A 25,985-nucleotide genomic window follows, 5' to 3' on the forward strand; every position below is an offset into this window, starting at 1 on the left:
TGGGCAAATGTGGGAATGGAGGGCTGCCCATGAAGATGGGAGTAGAGTGATGAACACTGGGGGATTGGGGTGGGGGAAAGAGTCCAGGATGGAGAACAGGAAGACTAAGAGAGGCACTAAGACAGTCTTAGGTTACTGGGAGGGGCTCAAAACACCACCCCCAAGGTCAGGGTCTTTTCCTCCCTCTCTGGGACAGGCTCAGAAGCTGGGCGCCAGTTCCTCAATCTGCAGAGAAACACTTGGGTTTCACAATAGCTCCCCATTGGCTCACCTAGAATATCCCTATTTTACAGGTGAGAAAACTGAGGCCAGAGAGGCACAGGGATTGAATGGGGGAGGGGTGGTAGTCCCCTCCAATGGGACGGTGGGGTGCATGTTCCTTCTGCTGTGCCTAAGTCGTTGAAGGAGGAGTTGGGGAGGCTGCGTTCAGGGCTGAGCCCCAGTCCCAGGGCTCGCTGGGTCTTTGCTCACTCCTCTCTCTAGTGCTCCTTTGGATGCTCAGCTGCCTCCAGTCTATAGCCTGGCTGGCCCCGGTTCTCCAGGCTTCACTATTGCTTTCCCCTCCCCAAAGTTCCCAGTAGGGTGGTCCACAGGCGTTGGCCACCTGGCAGGCCCGTGCCGCTAAGAGGCTGCTGTGGTGGCCAAGTGGCTTGTATTGTTTTTTTTCTCCTCCAAGGGGCTGTGAAGGGCTGGGCGGGTCGCGGGGCCCTCGTGAGAGAAGCCGGGTTCAGGGGGGTGGGGCGCGGAGGATAAAGGCACCGCACGTGCGAGCCACCGCGGCAGGAGCAACAGACTAAGCAGGCGGGACAGCCAGCAGCCTGGCCCCCCGGGCTTCAAGCAGGGAGCCCAAATATTGGGAACAAAAGCGGGGGAGGGGGCAAAGAGGAGTGAGAGCAGGAGGGAGAGGGAGGGAGCCAGAGAGAGACCGAGGAAGCAGAAATTAGGGGGTCTTAGATGGAAAAAAAAAGAAAGTAGCTTTAGGGGGAATGTGCCGTGGAGTGTGAAATTGCAGCCCATGGTGCTCCATATTGTACCAGAAGCTCTTCCAAAAAAAAAAAAAATCCACCATCCTCCAACGTGACCAGAGGGCTTGGGAGGGGGAGGGGCCGGGAGGGACTGGGAGGCGGAGGGGAAGGGCCAGGCGGGGAGCAGGCCTGGCCGGCGAGCAGGACAAGGAGCCGGGGAACACCACCACTGTCCGACAGCTGACAGCCCTAGTTTGTGCCTGGGGCGCCCAGGACCCCGGTGGTGAATGGCTCAAGGTGGCGGGTCCGGATCCGGCCTTGGATGTTCCGCACAACTTTTCTTTCTCGTGGTGGTGATTTCCGAAATGGACCAAATCAGGAAGGGAGCGGGCGCCGGAGTCGCTGCTCTCGCTCTCCTCCTTCTCCTCGACCTCTGTTTTATTATTATTTTTTTTTTGCTTTTCTTCCCTTCGGACTAGCGCTTCCCCACTTGATTCAAACAGCTTTAACCACCCCGCCCCCCCCCCAACTTTAATGCATTTAATTTGGTCCGCGCTGTGGGAAGCATTTCCTAGGGAGATACATTTAATTTCGGAATTTCTAATCCCCTCCCTCACAGCTCGGGCCTGGCTCCCCTCCCTGCGCCCCAGGAGGTGAAAGGAGGAAGGCGGGGCCACTGGGGAAGGGCACAGCTGGGGTGTTCTAGAAGCCTCTTCCCCCTCCTTCCACCCCGGCTGCCCTCCCCAAACCATTCCAGTTCAGGTGCCCTGTCAGGGGACTGAGCTCTGCCCGCAGAGGGGCGCGGTCACACCTTTGCCTCTTGTGGGCCAGGCTGGGCCAGGAAGTGGGGAGCCTGAGCAGGAGACCCCCAGAAGAGACTGGATCCAAGCCAGAGTGTCAGTCAGGGTCTCTACCACACGCCCCTTCAACATTCTGGCGCAGGGAGTAGCTTGAGTTACTTAGAGTAGCTATGGATGCGTGTACTTGAGGAGGGGGCTCAGAGACCCTCCACCCAGGCTCAGTCTAGGCAACTGGAGATCCAGGAGGCTGCAGCTCACTAACCAAGAAAGGAGGCAACGGGGTGGGGTGGAGTGCACTGGACGCTGGGGCGAGCCTCACAGGGAAGGGAGCAGAGAAGGCGGAAGGCCCGAGATCCACAAGGAAGATTTATTGGGCAGATCAGATGCACAGAGGTGGCTAATGAAGCAAATCCTGCAATGGGTATCAGAGCAACTCCCCAAAAGTTTATTTGCCTTTAAATTTCCGCAGGGAGGCGGGTGCCTTGTTTGAAGTGTAAATGCCCCTAGGTTGGGGGGTGGAAGGGCCGCTTTGAAAACACTAGAGAGAAAAGGTTCATTTAGAGGCAGTTGGGAAAAGCAACCAACCCTGACAGGTCGGAGCCTGGGTTGTGTTTGGGGTTGGGTTGTTCTCTTTCTTTCTCTTTCTCTTTCTTCTCCTTTCGTCCCCTTTTCCCCTTCTTGCTTTATTATTTTTTTTAGTCACTACTAGACTCTATAGAAGAAATTTTTAAAAGGAGAGAATGGGAAGGGGGCATCTGGGAGCAGCCAGTGCCCAGAGAGACGCCTGTAGGGCAGCCCTGAGTCCCGAGCCCAGGAGATGCAGAGCCCAGACAAGTAAGGGCTCCTGATGCTCCAGTCCAGGACTTTCTAAACCCAGCAACTGGCTGAAGCCCAGGAGGCAGCTGCCAGCAGTTAGCCTGGGGGGTGGGGGATGGAGAGGGGCATCCAGATATTGCTAGGCTGGAGAAAAAGTTCCAGAAGTGGGGTGGGGAGGTGGATTCTCCTTTCAGGGGCTCTCTGGGAGTTGGATCCTGGAAGGACCCTAAGCGAATACACGAAAGAATTCCTGTGTGACTATAACATCCAGCACACTTCTGGTCCCTCTTTACAAAGTGTGAAAAGTCCTTGTTGCCTGATCTTGGACATATCTGCAGCCCTTGCCTGCAGTAGGTCTAACACAGAGGCATGCCTATCTGATTCTAGAAAGGTCTACTGAGTCTTGATGGAGGGGGTTTCTCCCACAGCCCTGTTTCTCCTCTAGTTTAGACTCCCCAAGACTTAAAGACTTAATACTTCCTGGTCCTGTATTAGGGACCTAGAGCAAAGGACTCCTTTCCTTCTCAGCTCCGCAGAGCCTCTCTCCTCTCCAGTTCTGCTCTTAAGGCCCCCCGGAAGAAGCTGGAGATTGTTTTACCACCACCTGTGAGCTTCTTGCTCCCCAAACCTCAGGAAACCGTTCCCTTTAGGTGCGCAATTCTGCTTTCCTTTTCCGCTTCCCACATCAAGTTAGTGCGTGTTCGTGGGGTTGTGAGGCCAAAGCAAACCCGAGAGCGCCATCTGCAGGTCTCCCGAGGAAGGAACTGACCTTCGGGGCTGGACGCTAAGCCTTCAACCTCCAGCGCAGGGGAACCAGCTCAGGCGCCTAAAGGAAGGGGTGGGGTGGGGTGGCAGCTGGGAGGGAGAGGCGGGAGGGGTGTGTTTTCTTCCTCCCAGAAATTACTCTGCAGGTGGAGCTGAGGTTCTGGAGGATCCAGGAAGAGGGGCAAATGCTGGGATCCCAGCAAAGCCCCTGAAGAGGGGGAACTCAGAATCCCGGCCAGATTGAGCCGGGCCCCAGCACCGCGGAGGAGTAAGGGCACTCTGAAAACCCCAAGGAGGCCCCAAAGGAGCCTTTTTTCTGGCTGAACTGGGCAGTGTGGCCCCTCTCCTAGCTCCGGGTTCCAGCCAGAGGGACGGACAGTGGCGCTAGTGCCGGCCTGCCCGGGGGTCTGAGCGTAGGGGTCCCGAGGCGCGAGGAGCCCGGGCGGCAAGTGCGCAGCGCCGACTTCCCTGAGCCGCCCTTTCGCAGACCTAGGCAAGCGGGGGAGGGAGGAGGGAGAGTTAAAACATCAGCTGAAGTGCCAAGATGATTTATGAGACGAGGGAAAATATTTCATAAAGATCTCCCGGATATTCTGTACTTAACCAGTTAGGAGACAAAGGGCTTCTCCTGCCTGGTGCCGTGCGGTCGGACCCGAGCAGGCGAGACAGCGGAAGGGAGCGGCTCGGGCCGGGGAGGCTGGCTGGGCCGGCGGCTCGGGCCGGAGCGCGGCCGAAGGCGCGGGCTGCGGGGCTCCGGATGCCGAGCGGGCGACGGGCGGCGCTCGGCCGCGATCGCAGTCTCTTCTCCCCAGCCGGGCAGCGCTGGCTCCCGCATCCTCTGCCGACAGCGCCTGGCGCCTCTGCACGCTCTCCCTCCCCAAACCCCTCTCCCTGCGACCCGAGGGTCCAGGAGTCAAGTCCCCGCGCTCTCCCGGCGTCCTTTGGGTCTCACAGAGGCAGGTGCGTCCTCTCCGGAGTCTGTACCAAGCGTTCCGGGTGGCCCAGACCCCCGCTGGGCAAAGGAACGAAGAAAGCCCAACATGCAGCCTCGCGTGGGACGGGAGAGCAGATACCACGGCGGGGCACTTTGCCCCGGAATGAGAACCGGTTGGGGGGGGGGGGAAGCACAGGATGGGAAGGGACCTCTGGAGGGACAGGCGAAAGGGAAGGACCAGAAAGAGGAAGGAAGGATCAGGAAGGAACGGAAGGGAACTCAGAGCTGAGAGTTGGGGGGGGGGGGGGTGCTGTAGGACTGGAGATCTGGAGATGCCCACCGGGCTCGCGACCTCCTGGCCCAGGCCGGCACGGGCCGCCGGAGCGCGGGGTTGGGTGAGTGGGCCACTCGGAGTCCGGCTCGGGCGCGCGGCGGCTGCTCTGCGGCCCCGAGCGGTTGCCTGAATATTCATTAGCTCGGTTGCTCTTTATCCTTATCTAACGTTTATCTTATCGGCGAGTTTCGTTTCTCTGCGTAGTTTTAATCCGGGGCTCCCCTTCCCCCCTCCCCCCGCCTCGGCCCTCTCCCCTCCCTCCCTCTTCCTTCTCCCGTCGCTCCCTCCCTCCCGATCCCCCCTCCCGGCCCTCCCCTCGCCAGCACCGGAGTGACAGGCGCGGGGCCCTCCTCGCCGAAGCTCGGGGCTCCGGCGCTGGCGAATCACAGAGTGGTGGAATCTATTGCCTTTGTCTGACAAGTCATCCATCTCCCAGCGCGGGGAGGGGGAGGGGGTCTGGAGGGGGCTTTGCAGCTTTTAGAGAGACACACACCGGGCGCCGAAGCTCCAGTCTCCGGCCGAGTCTTCTCGCAGCCGCAACCCACCTGGGGCCGGCCCGCTGCCTCCTGCGCCGCTCGGCTCGCTCCCTCCCTCCCGGCCCAGGGCCGCGGCGGCGCGCGCTGCCTTTTCCGGGGGCGGGGGCCCGGCCGCGCTCTCCCCTCCCGGAGGCGCCCGCTCGGACATCCCGAGGATTGCTACTTCTCTGCCAACTTCGCCAACTCGCCGGCACTTGGAGCGACCCGGCGCCGTGGCCCAGAGCCCCCGGGCCGCCCCTGCTCCGCGCTCTCCGCGCCCGCCGCCTCTCGGATGCCCGGGTTCCCGGGGAGCTGAGCGAGCCGCCTCCGCAACCCCCAGTCCAGCCTCAGCCCCGGCCGCAGCCGCGGCGTGCGCCATGCGCCCCCAGAACCCTCCGGCCCCGCCCGCCACCCCGGGGCCGCTCTGCTGACCGCCCAGCCCCGCGCCCCGACGGTGGGAAGTTGCGTTCGCGGCGCTGGTCGAGCTCCCGCCGGCCAGGGAGGATCGCGCGGGGAGAGCCGCGCCCCCAGCCCCTGCGTGCTCCGCCGCGGCCGGGCGCCCGCTCATACCCCCCTCCCATCGTCCCTCCCTTTTCCCCTCAAGTCCTGAAGTTGAGTTTGAGAGGCGACACGGCGGCGGCGGCCGCGCTGCTCCCGCTCCTCTGCATCCCCATGGATATGCACTGCAAGGCAGATCCTTTCTCCGCGATGCACCGTGAGTACCGGCGCCCGGCTCCTGGCCCTGCTCAGGGCTCCGCGTTCCCCACCGCGTGCTCTCCCCCTCGCGGCCCTGGCCCCCTGCGTTCAGGTCCCACCGTGGAGGCTGCTGCCTCACCGCTTCCCCTCTACTTCGTTCTTCCTCCTTCCCAGCGTTCTCAAACCTCTTCTTTCTCTTTCTCCGCCGCCTGTCACCAGACTTCCTACCTGCCTCTTTACCTTCCCTGCTGACATCACCACTTTGCTCCCTTCCACCTTCTCCGGAGTTGGGGACCCACGCACATACACCTCCAGCCTCCTCCCGCTCCAGCCACCCCACTCCTGGCCACCCTCTGCCCCCGCCCCCCTCCCCCTTGCAGGACTAACTGTGGCAGGCAGTTTCCAGGAGGCTGCGTGGGTCGTGTTGTCTGTCTTCCCTCACTCCCTCCTCGCTATCCTCGTCTCTACCCTTCTCAAAGTTCCATTGGGGTTGTCCAGGAGGAGACCCCCAGCCCCATCAGCCTCCCAGGGAGAACAATCAAGCAGAAAAGTATGGGGGTGGGGTGCCCTCTTTTGACCCTGGCTCCCAGGATTTCCAGAGCCTCGAGCCCAACCGAGGCTTCTTAGGGGCTGGTTTGAAATCCTGCCGCTTCTTTTCTTTTTCCACCTCCCAGCCCTCTCTTTCCCCTTCTCTTCTGGAGTTGGGAGTCTGAGATTGGCAGGACGTGGTGGTCATCTTTATGCACCTCTCTCCAGGAGGTGATCCAAAAACAAAGGGGTTCCGAGGAGAAATCCAAGTCAGCAAGAGTGGAAGAGGCTTCCGGAGGGGTCTTCTGTGCCGCAGATCTCCCTCCTATTCTGCTGGCTACTTGCGTGCCTCTCACTCCCTGGCAAGGCTGGTCCAGTCTGCGAGCGGGTCAGGGATGGGACGGGCAAAGAGAGGGGTGAGGGAAAGAACAAAAGGAAGGCAAGTGCCAGAAAGGAGAGAGAAATAAAAAACAAGAGAAGCAAAGACAAGAAAACAGAAAGGTATTAGAGGAGGGGGGGGGGGAGAGAGAGAGAGAGAGAGAGAGAGAGGAGTGGAAGAAAATTAATGAAAATATTGGAAAAGGGAGACTTGTTTTAATGAAATTTGAATTTATTTAATGCCTGTCATGTATCTTTAGCTTGAAGACCAATTCTGAAGGGGAAAAAATACAGTTTTTTAAAAAAAGATAAATGAAAAACTTCTCTTGAGATTAATAATTAAGTATGATTTGTAACTTTTCACAGGGCAAACTTTTTAGACCTGGCTTAGATCTGTGCTTCAGACAAGAACGCCTGGCTGGTGGAGAGCTGTTTCTCTCTAAGCATGCGTTTAGCATCGCAGGGGAAAGCTTTACAAAATACTTCTGGGATAAAATCTATTTCCCTGCATCATTTCCAAGCGGGAGAATGCGGGCCAGGGGGCCTCAGGTCGCGGCGGGTCTCGGGTGCTGAGACTTAGCTCATTCCGGCGCGTCTCCGCCAGGAGTGAAACCAGGTCCCCTCTTCGTCCTCCCGGAGACGGGGCGCCGCCGCGCAGCCGGCTGCCGCAACGTTTCACCTCTTGCATTCCTCTTCTGCTGCTTTCGGGGGACACTCTCCAAGCTTCGGCAGTCCTGGGTATCATTTTGAATCCCAAAGGGAAAGCTGGCGAGCGGAAGGTGCTAGGAGCAGGGAGAGAGCTGGGACGCCAGGCCGGCCGGGGACTGAAGCGGTCCAGCTTCAGTCGCAGTGCGAGTCTGCGCCGCCGCCGGCGGCTGCAGCGGCGCATTCCAGGCCCGACTCAGCGCCCGGCCGGCCCCCAGCCTGGACCCGCGCCGGGCCCCCTTCCTGTGCCCATCCCATAGATTGGGGGCGAGGGGCCGGGCCAGGAGCCCGGGGAGGCTGAATTATTCATCTTTAATCTGCCCGCAGCTGCCGCCTTTTCAGACCGGTAACGCGAGTTCTCCCGGGGCCTAAATTATTGATGGTTGGGGGTTTGGAGGTGTGTGCGTGTGTGGTGTGTGTGTGTGTCTGTGTGTGTGTGTGTGTGTGTAGCTGGGCTAGAGGTAGGGACCCTAGCCAGAATAGGGCGCAAAATTAGAGGTAGCCTCGCCTCCTGGCCTCAGATCAGAGGCCTCACCCTACAGGTTTTCCCAATCGGCCCTTGTTCTCGGTACCCCTGGGGGGGGGGGGAGGGGGCGACGATCAAGGAGCTGGATGCAAAGGTTCCCGCTTTCTCCGAAAGTCGCCCCGCATCCGGTCAGGCTAGGGCTGCAGGTTGTCGGCCCGCTCGGGCCTGGCTCAGCCGCTGGAGCGCTGCGCCTGGAGAAGGCTTCATAAACGCCGCGTCGGCTGGATCGGCTGGATCGCTCCGGGTGCAGGATTTCTAGACCATTTTAGGCCAGGGACGAATGCGGTGCAGGGTAGCCGTAGAGATGGGGAGCCGGGCACAGGAATCGGGCAGAAACCCCGCGCCTGCTTCCTGGCCGCCAAAGCCCACGCATGCCCTTGCCCGGCGGTTTCTAGCGCAGCCGGTGCGCTGAAGAGATAGAAGACATGCCACTGGCTCGTGCTGCCTGCACAGGGTGTCCTGGAGCTCTTAGCCTGTCTGGGTGACTGTACCCAGCCACCTGGGCCAGGCGGGTGTTGGGTGAGGTGAGCTGGGCGCACCGCAGCGGGCAGGAGTACGGGAGCAGCCGGCCGCGCTAGCTGTTTGCACCGTTGCTGGTTGTTGTCCAGCCCGCTCGAGTCCAGCCGTTTTCTGCAGCCTGTTTTTTTTTTCCAGCTTTGACAGGAAGAAGGTTGGGGGGGTTGAGGGTTTATAGGGTTTCTCAAGTATCCAAAGATAGAGAAAACAAAGAACTGATTAAAAAAAAGGGCAAAACAAAAACTAGGCATAGTCATAGGGAAACTTCCGTTCTTTTTACAAATAAATACAAGGAAAGAGGGAGAGATCCGAAATGGGGGATATCACCCACTTAGCCCTTGTGTGCTGAATCAATCCTCCCTAGAGTTCCCTCTCCCAAATCCTCCTTCTCCAAGTCCTCGCACTGCACACACTGACTGCTCGCTTCTGCCTGCAGTTCGGGCAGGCTCCGGCGGCACCTGCCAGGCCCTTCCTTTCCTCTTTCCTACTTTCTCCGCTGCTGGCATAACTTCCCCTTTGCTGTTTTCCCCCTCCTTTTCTCCCTTTCCTCCCAGCCTGCTTCCCCGTTCTTTCCCTCACTCTCTGCCTCGCTTTCCACTGGTGTTGAGCCGGGTCCTCCTTCAGCGCTGTGGCCAGTCGGCTTCGAGCCGGCGTCCTCGTGTGGGGTGGGGAGTGCGGTTCCCACCCCCAGTCCCCAGCGCCTGAGCTGCACTGCCCAAAGTCCCTGGTTTCTCCCTCCCCACTTGCGTTGCCTGACCGCCCTGCCTGCTCTTCGCATGTCCCGGGCCACCGACCCTGACTAATGGCCGGTCTCTGTTGTGTGGGGGGTGTTTTGTTTTTTTCTTTTCTCTCCCCAGCAGGGCACGGGGGTGTGAATCAGCTCGGGGGGGTGTTTGTGAACGGCCGGCCCCTGCCCGACGTGGTGAGGCAGCGCATCGTGGAGCTGGCCCACCAGGGCGTGCGACCCTGCGACATCTCTAGGCAGCTGCGGGTCAGCCACGGCTGTGTCAGCAAAATCCTGGGCAGGTGAGGGCCTTGGAGCTGCCCCTGGGGGGTGGGGGCCCTGCTTCCTCCGCCTCAGCAAGTTGATGGGGGGCTTCTAGCTGGGGTCGTTGGCTCCAAACCAGGAGACAGGGGACAAGTGAGATCTCTTCACTCACTGGGGAGAACTGGTTCGAAGAGCCCCAGAGTCAGACTTCCTCCTGGGCATGGGCTGGGGCACAGCCACGTTTGGTTCACTTTGTTCCCTTCTCCAGAGAGAGTGGGGTGTCTCTTCTGGTCCACTTCACAGGGATGAATGGAACAAAACAAAGTGGGTTGGGGGAGTGATGAGAGTCAGTGTTGGGGAGTGGAAAGATGTTCTTCAGGCCCTGGAAGAGGGTTGCTGGGGCGGCTTCAGCCCTGATCAGTGCGTGGGGGTGGGCGGGGGTGCACTACCTAAGCAAGAGGGGGTCTTGCCCTTCGGAAGGAACTTATTACAGCCAGGAGAGGGGCACCCTTACCTTCCTCCCCTCATGCACCAGCCTCAAGTCCCTCTGCCCTGGCCAAACACCCCCTGGATGCCGGCTTAGCCACTTAGCCACGCTGAGCCAACCCCCCTGTGCTGCTGCCTCCATTGGGGAGAGTGGGCCCCTGCCCCTGCCCGCGCAGCAGCCGGCTGCCTGCTTCCCCGCTGACCCTGCCGGCCTTCCGGCGCAGGTACTACGAGACGGGCAGCATCAAGCCTGGAGTGATCGGAGGCTCTAAGCCCAAGGTGGCAACGCCCAAAGTGGTGGACAAGATTGCCGAATACAAGCGCCAGAACCCAACAATGTTCGCCTGGGAGATCCGAGACCGGCTCCTAGCAGAGGGCATCTGCGATAATGACACAGTGCCCAGCGTTTCCTCCATCAACAGGTAAGCAAGCTGCCTGGACCCGCGGGGTCCAGGCCAAACTCCAGCTCCTGCCCGCAGAGCTGCCTCTGGAGTCTACAGCCTCCCTCCCTGCTCTCCTCCCTCAAGTTCTTTGGGCTACTTTTGGGTTACTGCAGAGAGGGGTTCTGAGGGAAGAGAGAAAGAGAGAGAGAGAGAGAGAGAGAGAGAGAGAGAGAGAGAGAGAGAGAGAGAGAGAGGGCGTCTCCAGCTTCAAGCCGGGTATTCCCCGCCAGGCTTCTCCCGCTGGCGTCCTGGAAATGAATCCAAGTGTTTGTGGTAATTAAGACTCCAAGATTACGCGCCTTGGTATCTGGAGACAATCACAGCCTACAGCCGAAGACTTGAAAATGACCAGTGTCTATTCATCACCTCCAAACAGACTTCTCTTTCTGACGGCATGCTCCCTTCCCCAGGGGCAGCCAACTGTCCTGGATCCCCCACCCTCTCTGCCAAAAGCTACCCTCCCGGGAACCCAACCTCACTAGCGAATTTCCGGCCTGTGAGCATAAGGATCCAGGCCTGGGGAGCAAACAGCGACTGACAGTCAGCACTTGGCAGGGAGCAGAGTAGTGGGGTGTCAAGCAGGGAGGGACCCATCTCCCCAGTGAGGCTGAGCTTTCAGACGAGTGTGTCTCACCTCCTCTCTTAGAGTAGTTCCCCAGCACAGGCTGAGGTGGTTGCAGTTGACACATGCTGAACTGAGCCGGATGTAGGGGAGCACAAGCTCACTGTGCTGTGTGGGAGAACCCAAGTACCTGTCTGCTCTGCGCCTGGGCTCCCCAGCTAGTGTGCAACCTGCACATCTGTGTAGGGACGAACACTCAGGCAGCAGGGGGAGGCAGAGAAAGTGTTGAACTGAGGCTGGACTCAATCTCCACAGAGACCTGCCCACAGCCCTGGCTAAACAGCCATGGCCAGCCTTTGCCCCCTTGCTCCTATTTTAAGACAAATCCCCCCACTAACAAGGAGGGTTTCACACCCGTGTTATTTTTTTTTTTTGCCTTCTTCCTTGCCTCCTTATTAGGACAACTAATATTTCAGAGAGTGTCTTTTCTTCTGAAACTGGCATCCCCTATCAAGTTATTTAAAAAATTTTGTTTCAAATGATGTGGAATTATCCCAAATCATCCTGCGAACAGCAGGTAAAATTAGCTGGTAGAATGTACCTTGGCTAAAGAAGATTCCCTCTGCCACACTCGTGCAGTAACGTACTGCGAGGCGACCCCAGAAATTATCCCAGTGTGTGCCATCTGTATTAAAATGGTTATTCAGTTATGAAGAGGGTAACATAATACTGATCAGCTAATTATACACCCTCCGAAAACCCTCCAGCTCCCTGGGCCAGACCCAGCCTGCTAGTGAAAGCCTGTAGTTTGACATTCAGACTCTTTACCTAGGTGCGGGAGAAAGGTTCCGGGTGCTGGGGAGGAGAGTGAGTCTTTTACATTTAAAAACAAAACAAAACAAAATGAGACTGGGACAGCCTTGGGGCAAAGATAGGGGAAGTGGAGAGGGAGGGGAAGAGGGCTGGGCAGGGCTACAGGAGCCGCCGCAGGGAGCCTGGACTGCCGCGGGTCCTGGAGGGAGTGGGAACTGGTGAGCAGAGTGGTCCTGCTGAGGATAAGGGTTCTGGGACTCAGAGGATGGGTTGCGGAGTATTTAAGTGTTTAGGAGAACCGCTGCCATCACTGCGGTCTCTAAGAGCATTTGCATGCCCGGGGTGGGGGCTGGGGTGGGGGATTGGTAAGACAAGAAGTATCCGTTCAGGTGATTTGCTTTGTTTGATGGGTAGAGGACGCAGAGCAATTCAGGCAGACTTCATAGCCCTCCACGTCCCTTCCCCTGTCTAGCACCCCTGTGTTCCCTCTGCCCAACATACACCCCTCGCTGACAGAGCTGGTTTGGGAAGCTGCCTCTGGTAGAAGTTGGGGGGATTCTCTCATTCTGAAAATGAGCAGGGGAGCAGGGGGACCGTGCGGGGGGGTGGGGGGGGAGTGTCTCAGGATCAGGCTCCAGAGATCTTGAGGTGCGAAAATCAGAGTTGGAGGAAAGTAGGCAGTCAAGCCCCGGGGCCATGGTGTGGGAGGAAGTCTGCTGCACTTGGCAGCATGGACAGCTGCAGGGTCCACTCCACTCAGAGGGGCCTCCTGGGGCGCAGTGGCCATCTGTGGGCAGGTGTTGTTGGGAGGAGAGACGCGGGGAAGCCGCCAGCAGTGCCAGCAGCCAGTTTTCTGGGTCGGGAGGTCAGTTTTCTAGCCGGCTCTGCCACAAGGAGCAATTAGGGTTTTCTTGATTTTGCTTTGTGATAGAATCCCTCCTTGTTCCTTTTTTTTTTTTCCTGTTGTTTTGTTTTAGGGCCACACCAGGTGGTGCTCAGGCTCACTCTTGGCTCTATGCTCAGGGATCACTCCTGGTGGGGCTTGGAAAACCAGGACTGACCATATGTGGTGCCAGGATTGAACCGGGGTCAGTCACATACCAGGAAAATACCTTCACCCCTGACCTAGCTCTTTGGCTCCTAGTTTCTATGTTGGAATGGATTCCAGAAACTTTCCCATCTGCTGCTGAGTTAGAGAAGCACCCAGGCTCCGTTCTTGTTCATTGGTGCTTTACTCAGAAGGGAGAAGAAGGTTTCTCCTGGAGGCTGTTTCACTCTGCAGCCTGGGGTGCTATTGTTGAAGGCACTGGTGATGCCAGGAGCTGGGCAAGTAAAATTCTCAGTCGCAGTAGGCAGAGCCAGAAAGTGTATGCACTGGGGGAACAGGCTACTCATGGGTTTGGAGCTTGGTCTGTGGTGAGGTATTCCTCTGTTGATATTTTATAACTGCTGTGAGTCAGGGCGTGCACTTACAGGCAGCTGGCTAAACAGTCAGTCTATACATCTCACCCTCCGGAGCCAAATCAGGTTTTCTATCTCCTCCTCCCCAAAACAGATGCTGCTGCTGCACTTGAAATATGCCATAAACAAAATTGATTTCCATGCATTATAACTGGCTTTGGCTTTTCTCGGCTTCGGTTTGTAAGAGAGACTTAGAGATCCAACCCTTGGCAAATCCTTATAGGGAAACCACATAGAGTAAGTCAAGGAGGTCTTCCAACCCCATACCAGTTGTCAAAAACCTGGACGCTTGACTCAGCATGTTGAATGTCATTCGTTGCTTAGCACATGGAATTTACACGATTCATTCTCAATATTGGGTGATTGGTTGCTGAGTATAGAGTCATCAACTCCTTTTTGGTGGGGAGAAGAGGGTTTGGGCCACACCCTGTGATGCTTGGAGCTTATTCCTGGCAGAGAGCACTCCTAGCGGTGCTCAGGGAACCTTATGGGGCACCGGGGTTCAAACCCAGCTTGGACACGCATGGGCAAGGCAAACCATCTTACTCGCTGAACTATCGCTCCAATCCACAGAGTGATCAACTGTTTTTTTGTTTGTAGGTTGTAGCTTCTAGGTTGTAGGTTGCACCAGTTTATAAACAGGTGATTTGAGATGGCACATTGGGTTTGGGAAGTGACTTGAGAGTGGACGGGTGGGGGGAGAACTACTAAAAGAGGAAGTAATTTTATCCCTGAGCAATTGACCAGCAGGAGGATGGATTTTCCTGAGTACATGATAGTCTTTAGGTTTAGTTGCTGCTCTGGACAGTTTAGCTCCTGTAAAAAACAGGCACAGACTGCAGAGAGTTTAGGGCTTCTAATGAACCAAAGGTCCTATTTTGGGATGAGCTCTCCTTGTGCTTCTGTTTTTCTTTCTCGGGGACCAGAGCTCTCTCCGCCCCTAATCTCTGGAGTCCTTTCTCCCAGAGTCAGTTTCTCAGAAATCAGCCAACACACACACACACACACACACACGTTGCCGGCCTGTTGGGCTCCAGTGAGCACTTTCTCCTAGCAGTGGCATCTAGAAGTCTGTGCCCCCAGTTCTCTGTTAAAAAAATTCCATCCCCTGTTGTTCATAGGTCTTTGTTCTTTATCAGAGGCTTGGCATTAGAATGCTGATGACCTGCAAGTGGTCCCAATAAGCTGACAGGGTCACACTCATCCTCCCTGAGGGAATGTTGAAGACATGTTCAGGGGTGGCGGCTATATTCTCTGAACCTGAACCCAAATTCAGATTCCAGAAACATGGTCTATTGGATTGTTGGGCCGGGCTTGACTTGACTCTGAGTGGGAGGACAGCTTCATCTGCTACAGCTCCAAACTCTGTCATGGTTTGGGACCCAAGGCTTTTGACTTCATAGGAAAGATCCAAGGCAAGTTGGTGGACTAAAAATTCTGCATAGGAAATATGAGCAATGAAGATAGAGGGCTTGTCTCTGTGGTCCTTAAGCCTAGCAGTCCAGATCATAAATAGTAGACCAACCTGCCAGGTGGTTATCTAATCAACCTTGCACAGCTGTTCTTCCTCAGAGAGGGACCAGCTACTTAGGTCCTTTCTTCAAAAGGTGTGACAGAGGTATGGCCATTGATTGCCTTATTTCTTAAAAGGAGCTGCTGACACCGTCTTCCTGAAAAACCCAGTTTTCCCCCCTGATTTCAGATTGGCCTTCTTGGCCAGCAATCATACTGGTCTGACTAGCTCCCTGTTGGCTGGCCTGGAATGAGCAATGGCTGGTTGCCCTGAGGTATTACCTCAGGAAGATTGTCTTGAGGAGAGTGAGACAGGAGAGGGCTGTTGCCAGGAAAGCTCCAGGTGAATTTGGGTAACGCAGAAGAAAAGGGAGGGGAAACCTTGGATAAATAAGTAAATAGTGTCCCAACTCTTCTGAGAACTCAATAAAACAATCACATCAAATATGAAGAGGCATAAATCTTGTGTCTGCACAGGTAACCTACTCGATTGCTTTTATTATCGCTCACGCTGCCCCCATTTATTACCGTCCACAGCCTGGACAGAGGAGGTTGCAGGCAGGGTGGTCTCCAGTGCAATCCTACACCCTCAGAGGCAACAATCAGCCCATACAGCCCTGGATTTCGATGGGAGCTTGGGAAGGGCCCATCTGTCTGCATGAAAACCAATCAATAACTCTGTAACCAGAGCCCTTGTCACAGGGAAATGGACAACACAACAGTTCAATACAGGGGCCACAGGGGGAATTAGCCAAGTGGAGATGGGACCAAGCCAGAGCAGCTCCCAGAGAAGGCGCCAGGGGTGCCTAGAGCAGGGAGTGTAGGGGAGGGCATGGAGGCGAGGCTGGGCACAGCCGTGGCTTTGTGTACATGTTGGCACATAGTGAGGATTGCTGTCTGAAGTCGATCCGGGGCATCCGAGGGGCTGTGTGGTCTGCGGGTGTGGAGAACCATTGGGGAATGAACTTGTTCTTCAAGCATGGGGTAGGGTATTTGTGCAGGTGATGCTAAGGACTTGTACACAGGGAGAGCGTAGCTTCTAAAGAAAGAGCAACAGCAGTAGGAACCAGGACAAAAGATGACTCAAGGTCCCCAATACCCTACTCTAGAAGAGGGCATACCGGAGAAGCCCCTGTAGGACAGGGGTCCTGTTCCCCATTCGTCTCAGGAGGACCAGCAGAAGAATCCCTCAAGACAGAGCTCCGCTGTCTTGTTTCCCACTTCTGCGCTGTCCACCTTCAGCCACGCCTCCCCTCTGTCCCTTCTGCTGTGTCCTGAGACCCTTGGACACCTTATGTTGCTTCCAGGAGCTGTGTGGGTGAACTCCCCCGTTCTATCATTTGCAGGTCTTAGTTTCATTTTTAAAAATTGAGATGACATTAGTTTATGTGACTGTATGTATTGTATGTATTACTCAAACTGGAAACCTCTTATCTGAAAATGGCCTGGTGTGGTCCTGGATCTTGGCCCCACTCCCTGTGTCCTACCTCCAACACGACAGGTCTCTGCTCTGCTCCTCCCTACAACAGAGACTTGCTGCTATTTAGTGGGGCTGGAGCAATAGGACAGTGGCGAGGGCGCTTGCCTTGTGCACCACTAACCTGGGTTTGATCCTTGGCATCAAATATGCGATCCCTGAGCACAGAGAGCCAGGACTAAGCCCTGAGCACAGCTGGGTAGGGGTCCCCCAAATTTTAATTTTAATTTATTATAGTTAAGCTGCCTCTTGGAGAGCCCTGCAAGCTACTGAGAGTATCTCACCCACATGGCAGAGCCTGGCAAGCTACCCGTGGCGTATTTGATATGCCAAAAACAATAGCAATAACAGGTCTCATTCCCCTGATCCTGAAAGAACCTCTAATCATTGGGAAAGATGAGTAAGGAGAGGCTGCAAAAACTGAAGGCTGAGACAAATGGAGATGTTACTGGTGCCCACTCGAGTCAATCGATGAACAATGGGATGGCAGTGATACAGTGATGTATTATAGAACAAGTTCACTTCTTGTTCTTTATATGAAGTGAAGGGAACAAACTAGTTTTCTGAATTCTGTGGAACCCCTGAATACTCCCTCCAGCACCTGCACCCCCATTTTCTGAGTGGGGTGGCAAATGTGAAATTCCTGCAGGAGACACAGTGACAGGGGTACTTATGCTATGTGCAGATCCCCTGGTCTAATGGAGAGCTCAGGGCTCCAGGCGAATATGGGGGTGGGTGGGCTCTTGTAAGCAGTCTCCAAATACCAGTGCAGTATGAACAGGCAGAAAATTTAATTGCCAGTCCTGAGCAATAGTACAGTGGGTAGGGCATTTGCCTTAAGCACAGCCAACCTGGGTTCAATCTCTGGCATCTCATATGGTCTCCCAGGCAGTGCCAGGAGTGATTCTTGAGTGCAGAGCCCAAGAGTAACCCCTGAGCATCACTGGGTGTGACCGCCCAAAAATATCAAAAGAAAAGACAAGCTCAATTGTCTCGAGGTCTACCCCATCTACCACTCAATTACTGGGTTGAGAGGTCCCTCCCCCAACCCCTCGCTGAACGGATGTTTTTTCTGGTGCTCTGAAGGTTGAATATATGTGATGGCTTCTAGGCACAGAAACTGAATGCTCCATCCACTGTGGGGTGATAAGGATTGGAGTGAGTCAGCTTGTGTCTGCTTAGATGAGGGGTGGGGGGTGGGTGAAAGGCAGGGGTATCCACAGGACATTACATCTGCAATCACAGATAGGGACTGAATGCCTCCTCCTTGGTCCCTGCAGGCCAGTCAACGGTAGGTAGTCGGTAGTCGCTAGGCTATTGTGAAAAGTGGCACCAGAATAGATTGGACTCAAGATTATGCATCTCATGAAATGGGCAAATGGGGCGAACTTTCCCTTCCATTTTCATTTGCATGTAGTACTTGGGTTAGCCCCAGGAAGAGGGGCTGTGCTACAGGGCTGCCACCTCTGCGGGAAGCCCCCTGTCAGCCCTGTTGGCAGGACTCATTAGGGACCCACAATGTAAGCAACTGAGAAGATGCTCTTCTTCAGGGGCTCTGTCTGTGATAGCGCACCCCCACCCTGCAGGTTACCCCCCAGCAGGAGGCAGAGCAGAGTGAGGCACAGTCAGCAGTGGCAGAGCCCTAGGGCTGGTCCCAGTGCAGCCTCCCGTTCCCCTCCAGAAGCACTGGGGACAGCAGGAGGAACCAGGCAGAGAATCCCTGGTAGCTGGGAGAGGACTGAGACCAGGCTCCATGGGGAGATGCCGGACGTGGAAAAGGAGAGAATGACCCGGATGGTACAGAAGGAGCAGAACTGTTGCTGGGGAGGTGGGGGGGGGAAGGGAGAGGTTGGGCCCATAGCTTCTCAGCGACTCCAAAAACAACCAGGCTCCTGGAAGTTTGGGTTATTGTTTGGGGGCCACATCTGCTGGTTCTCAGCTGTTACTCTTGACTTTGCATTCAGGGATCACCCCTGGCACCGCAGGGAACCATATGCGATGCCAGAGCTTGAACTCAGCTCAGTGATGTGCAAGGCAACTGCCCTGCCCACTGTACTGCCTTTCCAGCCCATGCTCTCGGGTCCAAGAGAGAACCTGATCAGAAGAGATTCTGTGTTTCCCCCAGAGGGAGAGGAGATTCTGTGTTTCCCCCAGAGGGAGAGGGAGAAGTAGAGTTGCTGGCCTTCCAGACAGGCCAGGTTGGTTGGAGGGACACCAGGGGGAGACAGATGTACCCCAAAGGGCCGACGGGCTAGAAATAGGCTCTGAGAGGCATGTGTGACTCAGACCCACAGAGGCCTTCTCAGGAGCTGCAGATGAGCTGGAGGTGTGAGCTGGGCTTGTAGCCCCAGACAAAAGGCAATATAATCTGCTTTCTCCTCTCTTGAAAAGTCTGGTGGAAATAACAATGTTGGGTCTTATGTCATAATAATGAATGTGATCAACGTAGAGAAAGATAGAGTAAAGTGGAAATCTGCCACACAGGCGGAGGGTGGGTGGGAAGGGGGGGTATACTGGGGTTCTTGGTGGTGGAAAATGTGCACTGGTGAAGGGACGGGTGTTTGATCATTGTATGACTGACCAAGACTTGAACTGAAAGGCTTTGTGACTGTTCTCACGGTGATTCAATAAATAAATAAAGAAAGAAAATTCTGGTGGGTTGATAGAACACATCATTTAGTTTGGTTCAGCTCCGGATCCTGTGGTCCAGAATCCCCAGCCTATGTAACTGGACATAACTAACCTCTCTGCTTCAGACCAGGTGTGGGGTTAAGACAGTTCCCCTACTCCTCTCCCTGACACCAGGGGAGAGGGCTTATTCCACAGCAAAGTGGGGTGTTTAAAGACAGAAAGGGGAGGCCACAAGGAAGGAGGACTGGCGAGTGGGGACAGAGGTGATGGAGGGCTGGCAGGGAACTCAAAATGCTGAGCACACACTTTGCATGCAAGAGGCACCCCATGGTCCTGTGGGCACTGCCCAGAACAATCCCTAAGCACAGAGCTTGGGAGTAACCCCTGAGCACTACTGAGTGTGGCCCAAAACTGAAAAAAGAGAAGCAAAGAAAAGAAGTGAGGAGGAGAAAGGGACTTAGAATGGTCTCAGACTTCTGGCGGTCTAGATGGGGTTTAAGGGGGGGAGCAAGTGGCAGGGAATTCTAGTCACTTGTATTGGGGACTGGGTCCTGCTCCTCTCAGCCAGAATATGGAGGGAGCAGAGGGGAGCCAGGGCTCTGGGTAACTGATGGAGTCGCAGAGGGCAGGAAAGAGAGAAGGAAAGAGAAGGGCGGCGGGGGAGAAGGGAGGTGGAGGAGCAAAGACAGGCTTGGGAGGAGAAGTAAGGACGGGGTGTGTGTGGCCATCTGTGGCGGGCGCATGGCTCACCGCAAGGCTGACCAGCATGGCAGTGAGGACATTAGCCTGGCTCCTGGCAGAAGGGAGCGTGGGAGAAAGACCCAGAGCCTGGGAGGTCCTGGCTCACCAGGAGCTGCAGGAGAGAGCAGCCTGCACCGGGGGCTCTGCCGCTCTGCTACGGATCTCCCTCCTCCGCCTGCCTCCAGCCTTGCCCTAGACTCCACCAGGAGCAGAGGGAGACAGGTTGGGCAGCTGCTGGCAGGCAGAGCAGAGAGCTGCGAGGCAGGGCAGCTGGCCAGGAGGCGAACTATTGTAAGAAACTAGAGAGAGGAAGGACTGCGGGAAGGCAGGAGCGCGCACAGCCGTACGGCCAGAGCATGGAATTAGACTCTGGGGCGCCTGGCCCTGGTCCTTTTGGGGTCCTGGAGGTGGGGGGGGGGTCTTTGCTGGGCTGGTGGGCAGATCAGAGATGGTCAGGGTGAGCACTCACTTGCTACCTCTTCACCTATGATCTTCATCCTAATTCTGTACAGGACAAGACTGTGCCTGCCCCAGTGAGGTACTGGGCTTGGTGGCTCTGTGTCAGTGGTTCTGTGTGACTGTTTGGGAGAGAGTGTGTGTGCACCTGGGCTCCAGTGGCCTCTTCTATTCATGCCCTGGGATGCTGTCTAGGTGGCATGTGGGAATCTTGTCAGCAGGAGCTGGAGAGAGGATTTCCAGCCAAAGGGCCCCAGCGCAGAGCTGCGGGTCACGGCCAGTCTCTCTGGAGAATGTTGTCGAGAGGGAGCTAGGGTTGTCGTGAGGTGTTGGTGAGCAGGGGCCCTGGCAGATACACCGCACCTTCATCTGCATGCACCCTCACAGGTGCATTTCCCCGGTGGTGTCGGGTGGGGTAGTTAGGGGTAACAGTCCTAGGAGAGGTGATCCCAGGTGTTTGGTTTGTGTCTACTCGGGGCTCACAGGCATGCACCCCTCGGTGGAAACAAACTGGCCAAGCCATTGATCTTCTTTCATCCAGTCGGGTCCCTCTCACGCCCCACCCCTTCCTCTTCCCTTTTTCTCTCTCCTCCTCATGACTCAGGCCAGCTAGTGGCTTGGGAGGCTAATCTCGGCAGACTCTAATTGAAGAGCAAAGAGCATTTGATAAGATAAGGAAGGCCATCCTTCCTCCAGGGACCAATAGAGGTGTCACATTCCCTGCTCCACTGTGCTGCCCCTGAGCTGACACAGTGGGGGTGGGGTGGGATTTTCTACTATCTGGAGGAGAGGCGCATCCTGCCACCCACACGTCCTGTCCCCCATCCCCACATTTGTCCCCAGGGCTTGGAGAGAATGCCTCACCCCACAGAGCACCCCTCACCCCCCAGGACAGAGGAGAAGGGAGGGGCAGATGCCAGGAGAGAAGTTGGGGTAGAGAAGCTCGGCAATGGCCAGTCCCTGCTCATGTTTTGACCACAGAAGTGGACGAGGTATAACTGTTGACAGGAGGGCACCTTGTTATAGAGACTCTGGGGCCTTTTAGCCAGTCTGGCCCAGGTCCAGCTCCCCTTGGAAATAATGATCACCCTTACTCTTCCACCCCCATCCTCACCCTGCACCCAAGGCCACTGCTTGCCCTGGACTCTGGGTCAGGTCATTCCTGGAGGTCAGCACAGACTTCATAGGAGGTGACCTCCCAGGGTGGGGACAAGAAAAAGTTGCAGGAAATTTATTTCATGGCCCATGTCTGCTTAGAAAAGGCGATTCCAGCCGACGGATGTGATAAATGTTAACTGAGCATTAATCGCATTAAAGAGGGCCCTATAAACTTTTCATTTCTAATTAAATTCGTCCAGTGATGCTGCCCAAGCGAGTACTCTGGGCCTTTGTTTATGTGGAAAATTAAAATGCAAATACAATGGGATTTATTTCCAGGAGCAGAGGGATGCGCTGGCCCTCTGGCTACTGGTTCTCCAGGCTCATCAGGCCAGGTAACTGTCTCCTTGGAGATGCTGTTTCTCCCTTGGAACACATTATGGCATGAAAGGAGAAGCCAGAGTCCAAGGTCAAATGGAGTTAGAAACGAGAAGATGTGAGATCTCAGAGAAAGGCCAAAAGATGACCCTGAAATGTAGCTTTGGGCTCAAAACAATAGTACAACAGGTAGGGCGCTTGCCTTGCACATGGCCAACCGGGGTTCAATCCTCAGCACTCCACATGGTCCTCTGAGCCCCACCAGGAGTGATTCCTGAGTGCAGAGCTAGGAGTAAACCCTGAACATGGGTGGCTGTGTCCTGATTCCTTCCCCCTAACCCTTCCCCACTACCACACACCAAAGAAAGCCAGAAATTTTGGCTTCTGTCCCTGTCCCATCTCACTTCTTCAGGAGGATATCCCTCCTGAAAATTAAAGAAAAAAAAAAAAACCTTTGCTTATGCATGACAGATGTTGCAAACCTTCTGCATGGCTCTGAGAAGAAGGGAAGAATGTAGGGGAGGAGACTGAGAGGAAGCAGCCCCTCGCAGTCTTGCTCCTAGGAAACAGATCCCTCGGCGAGGAGGACCTAGGGTCTGCCTCTCTCTTATCTCCAGGAGTTTGAGTCAGCTGCTGTCCACATAATGGTTCCTCGAGGCTCTCTCTGCCCGTGCCCAGTGGCATTGACACAGGGCAGCAGAGCAGAGAGGCACAATCCAAGAACGCTGCGCTTGCACGCCCACATCCACACCGCCTTCTTGCGAGCAGAGCAAGCCAGTCACCGCAAAGAATAAACAAAGGTGCCTCGCAGGGGCCTCCTTCAGTGCCCTGATCTCTTTGATAAAAGCGATAACCCGAAATACTCTTGAATGGAACAATCTAAAGTTCCTATTTGCTCAAACATAAATTAAGTAGAGTGGAGAGAAAAACCTGGGTTAGAAAAATCATTGGGGTATATCGGTGGAGACACTGAAAGATCGCTATGCTGCTCTGGGCTTAAGGAAGTTGTAAATAGCATTAAAAAAAAAGTCGTGAGGGAACGAAAATGGAGGTAGGAGAGATGATGAAAGGCAGGGTATTAAATCACAACAAGGGGTACACATACAAAATTGCAAACCAGATTGACACCAGGCTTCACAAAAATCTACAGCTTGGCCTGATGATACAGAGAGATACTGTAGGTGTCCAAAGGGCAGGTGAGACCAGCCAAAGAGGGTTGGCTGTAATGGTCTGTTTGTGTGGGACACTGAGATTCACATCAGCCCCACCAGGCAGGGATCCGACTGGAGTTCTGTGGCCAGTCCTGGCTAGAGCCTTGAGAGGATTGTAGAGGTCTTTAAGCACACGAGTCTCTTGTGAGCTGGATCCATGTTCTAATGAATCTCCCAGGTACTAACCCGTTCCTGGAACAGAGAATTGACTAGTTGCTTGACTAGTTTTGTCAAATAGCTGCTCCTCCTGTCCTCCTTAGTCAGTTATATTCTGGGTTCTTCTTTTCCTCTGAAGTACTCACTTCTGCCTCTCGGAAATCACGAATGTTTGCTGATAAGCAGGTTAAAACTGTGGTTTTCAACAGAGACATCTGGATGGAAATCAAAACCTTTGGTCGACCATCTATAAAGGTTATCAGTGTGGTGCCAACTATCTGGCAATTCCTAAATGCCAACATCTTTGACAAAAAGTCCTAGTTTCTCTCTGTATACAGCAGCAGCAGCAGCAGCAGCAGCAGCAGCAGCCCCGTTTTCATCTTATTAGTGTTTTCTTTCACTGTGAAATAACCCATTCTAGAACTTCCCTAGAATGTTCTAGGAAACAAAGTTTGGTTGTTAGAAAACACTGTTGATGCATTGGCATCTCTCTGATTTCTAGTTTGAAGGGAGGTTAAATTTGACTGAAAGTCAAGTGTAGACCTGGTTAGAGCATATATATATATATATATATATATATATATATATAGTACTTTGGGGCTGGAGCGATAGCACAGCGGTAGGGCGTTTGCCTTGCACGCAGCCAACATGGCTGACCTGAGTTCGATTCCTCCGCCCCTCTCGGAGAGCCCGGCAAGCTACCGAGAGTATCTCCCCCGCACGGCAGAGCCTGGCAAGCTCCCCGTGACGTATTCGATATGCCAGACACAGTAACAACAAAGTCTCCAATGGAGACATTACTGGGCCCGCTCGAGCAAATCGATGATCAACGGGAAGGCCTTTACTTTTTATATTGTACTTTACGTGGCAGTACTCAGGGGTTACTCCTGACTCTGTACTCAGGAATCTCACTCCTGGTGAGCTTGGGGTACCATATGAGATGCCAGGGATCAAACTTGGGTCAAGCACGTGCAAGGCCTTATCACTGGTCCTGGATAGAGTATTTTGTATCTGAATAAATGACAGACGCTGGTCCTGAAATTGGTCAGGAGGGAAGTTACTTTGATCAAGAGAGTATACGTTGTGTGGTAGGGCTGACTTTTTGTGAGGAAATCTACTTTGCCATATTGAGGGAGAATATCAGTATTCTATTTTTTTGGGTTTTTTTGTTTTAAATTTATTTATTTATTTGATAAACCCTTACAAAGTTGTTCATGATTGGATTTCAAGTCATACAATATTCCAGTACCCATCCCTCCACCAGTGTACATTTTCCAGCACCAGTGTCCCCAGGTTCCCTCCCATTACCCCCCATACCTCAACCTGCCTCTATGGCAAGTGCTTTTCTTCTCTGTCCCTCTCTCTGTCTCTGTCTCTGTCTCTCTCCTTTTGAGCATTGTGGTTTGCAGTATTGAGTATCAGCATTCTTATAGATAGGATCTTACAACCTATTTATTTTATTGTATTCTTTCATTTACTCAATCAGAAAACTTTTGCTAATATATTTACTATGTGCCCAGAGTATGCATATGCTTAGGTGGTATAGGAAAGTAAGAAAGTAGGCTCTGGGGTGTTGTCACCTTTGAATCCAGCTTCTCTGTTCACTGGTTAAGTGATTCTGGGTAAGACTCTATCCTTCCGGGACCTCTGTCTGGAGGAGATAATCATGTCATTCTTGCCTCGGTTCTCCTGAGGGTCACATGTGTTGGTTCACATGAACTTGTTTAGAATTAGGCCTAGCAGATAGCAAGTGCTCAATGAATGCTAGTTGTTATGACAGTAACAGAATCAAGTGCACATATTTTGTCCTGTATCAGTATGTATTTTGTTTTTGTGCCACAGCTGGTGATACTCAAGGGTAATTCCTCGTTTGCTCAGTGATCACTCCTGGCAGTGCTTGGGGAACTTATGTGGTGCCAGGGATTGAATCCTGGTCGACTGTGTGCAAGGCGAGCACCCTATCTTCTGTCCTATCTCTCCACCTCTGTTAGTGTATATTTGGATTCGGGGTGCATAAACAGCAAAATCTTTACGTTAAAAAGCTTGAGGAGTTCAAAGGGTGTTTTTTGGATAGAACTGTGCGTCCTAAATTCCTGCAAGAGTCATGGTCCCTGTGAGCCTTGCTGTGTGCACTTTGTTTCCCTACACAGAGCAGAAGTTAGTTGGGTCATTGTCCTCTTCCCCCACTTAGCCTGTGAATTCAAGTATGAGTGTGTTTGTGTGTGCGTATGTGTGTACATTAGTATACATGCGTATGTGTGTACTTGTGTGTTTGTGTATACATTAGTGGACATATGTGTACAACAGTGTCACATGTGTATGTGTACACATGTGTGTTTGTGTATGCATTAGTGTACATATATGTGTGTAGCATGTGTATTATTTTGTGTATGAAGGTATGTGTAGGTTGTGTATTGTTTGTGTGTTGTGCATGCATGTACATGCACATATGTGTATGTGTGTGGTAATGTGTATTGTTTATGTGTGTGGTGGTATGCTTGTATCTTTGTGGAGTGTGTATGTGATGTGTGTGTACATGTGTATACATTCATGTAAGCGTGTGAATTGTGGTATAGGTTTGTTGTTTGTGTGCATGTGTGTACATGAATGTGCATTTGTTGGTTGTGTATGCACATGTGAATAACATGTGTAGTGTACATACTTGTGCACATGTGTAGTGGTATGCGTTGTTTGTGTGTGCATGTGTTTACATGTATGCATGTTTTTTGCTTGTACATATAGTGTGTTTGTTGTTTGTGTGCATGGTGTGGGCATGCACGCATGCGCGCGTGTGTTGTATGTGTGTGTGTGTGTATGTGTGAATGCCTGCATGCCTGACTTGGCCTGACTACACATTCCTTCTCTGGGATGAACCTGCCTTTTTCTTGAGGAGTTGAAGGTTGGCATTTTCTGGGCTTCATGGCATTTTCATGGGTTGTGATACTTTGCATTAAAAAAAAAAAATTAAGCAGTCATGGAAAAAAAGTCCTTACTTGATGGGTCCAAAGAGTGTTTGTGATTTTTAAATGTCATAAAAGGCAGAGAAAAGAGAGGTAAACAGGAAGAGGAGAGGAAAAGAAGAGAGAAAATAAAG

General features: G+C 54.0%; 1 protein-coding gene across 4 annotated transcripts in view; it reads left to right on the top strand.

The window, feature by feature from the left end:
* The window catches only part of PAX2 (paired box 2), a 90,616-nt gene that overhangs the window by 4,525 nt on the left and 60,106 nt on the right, over positions 1–25,985 (top strand). For 3 of the 4 annotated variants that reach the window (XM_056120642.1, XM_056120640.1, XM_056120639.1), the window contains exons 2-4: positions 5,734–5,844; positions 9,339–9,504; positions 10,177–10,374. In XM_056120642.1, coding sequence (XP_055976617.1) covers positions 5,734–5,844; positions 9,339–9,504; positions 10,177–10,374 — 475 coding nt within the window. Of the gene's footprint in view, positions 1–4,544; positions 4,676–5,733; positions 5,845–9,338; positions 9,505–10,176; positions 10,375–25,985 lie in introns of those variants that run through there. The other variant, XM_056120641.1, reaches the window with a different exon arrangement.

This window comes from Sorex fumeus, unplaced genomic scaffold (genome assembly GCF_029834395.1).
Source record: "Sorex fumeus unplaced genomic scaffold, SorFum_2.1 ptg000043l, whole genome shotgun sequence".
NCBI classification, from domain to species: Eukaryota; Metazoa; Chordata; class Mammalia; order Eulipotyphla; family Soricidae; genus Sorex; species Sorex fumeus.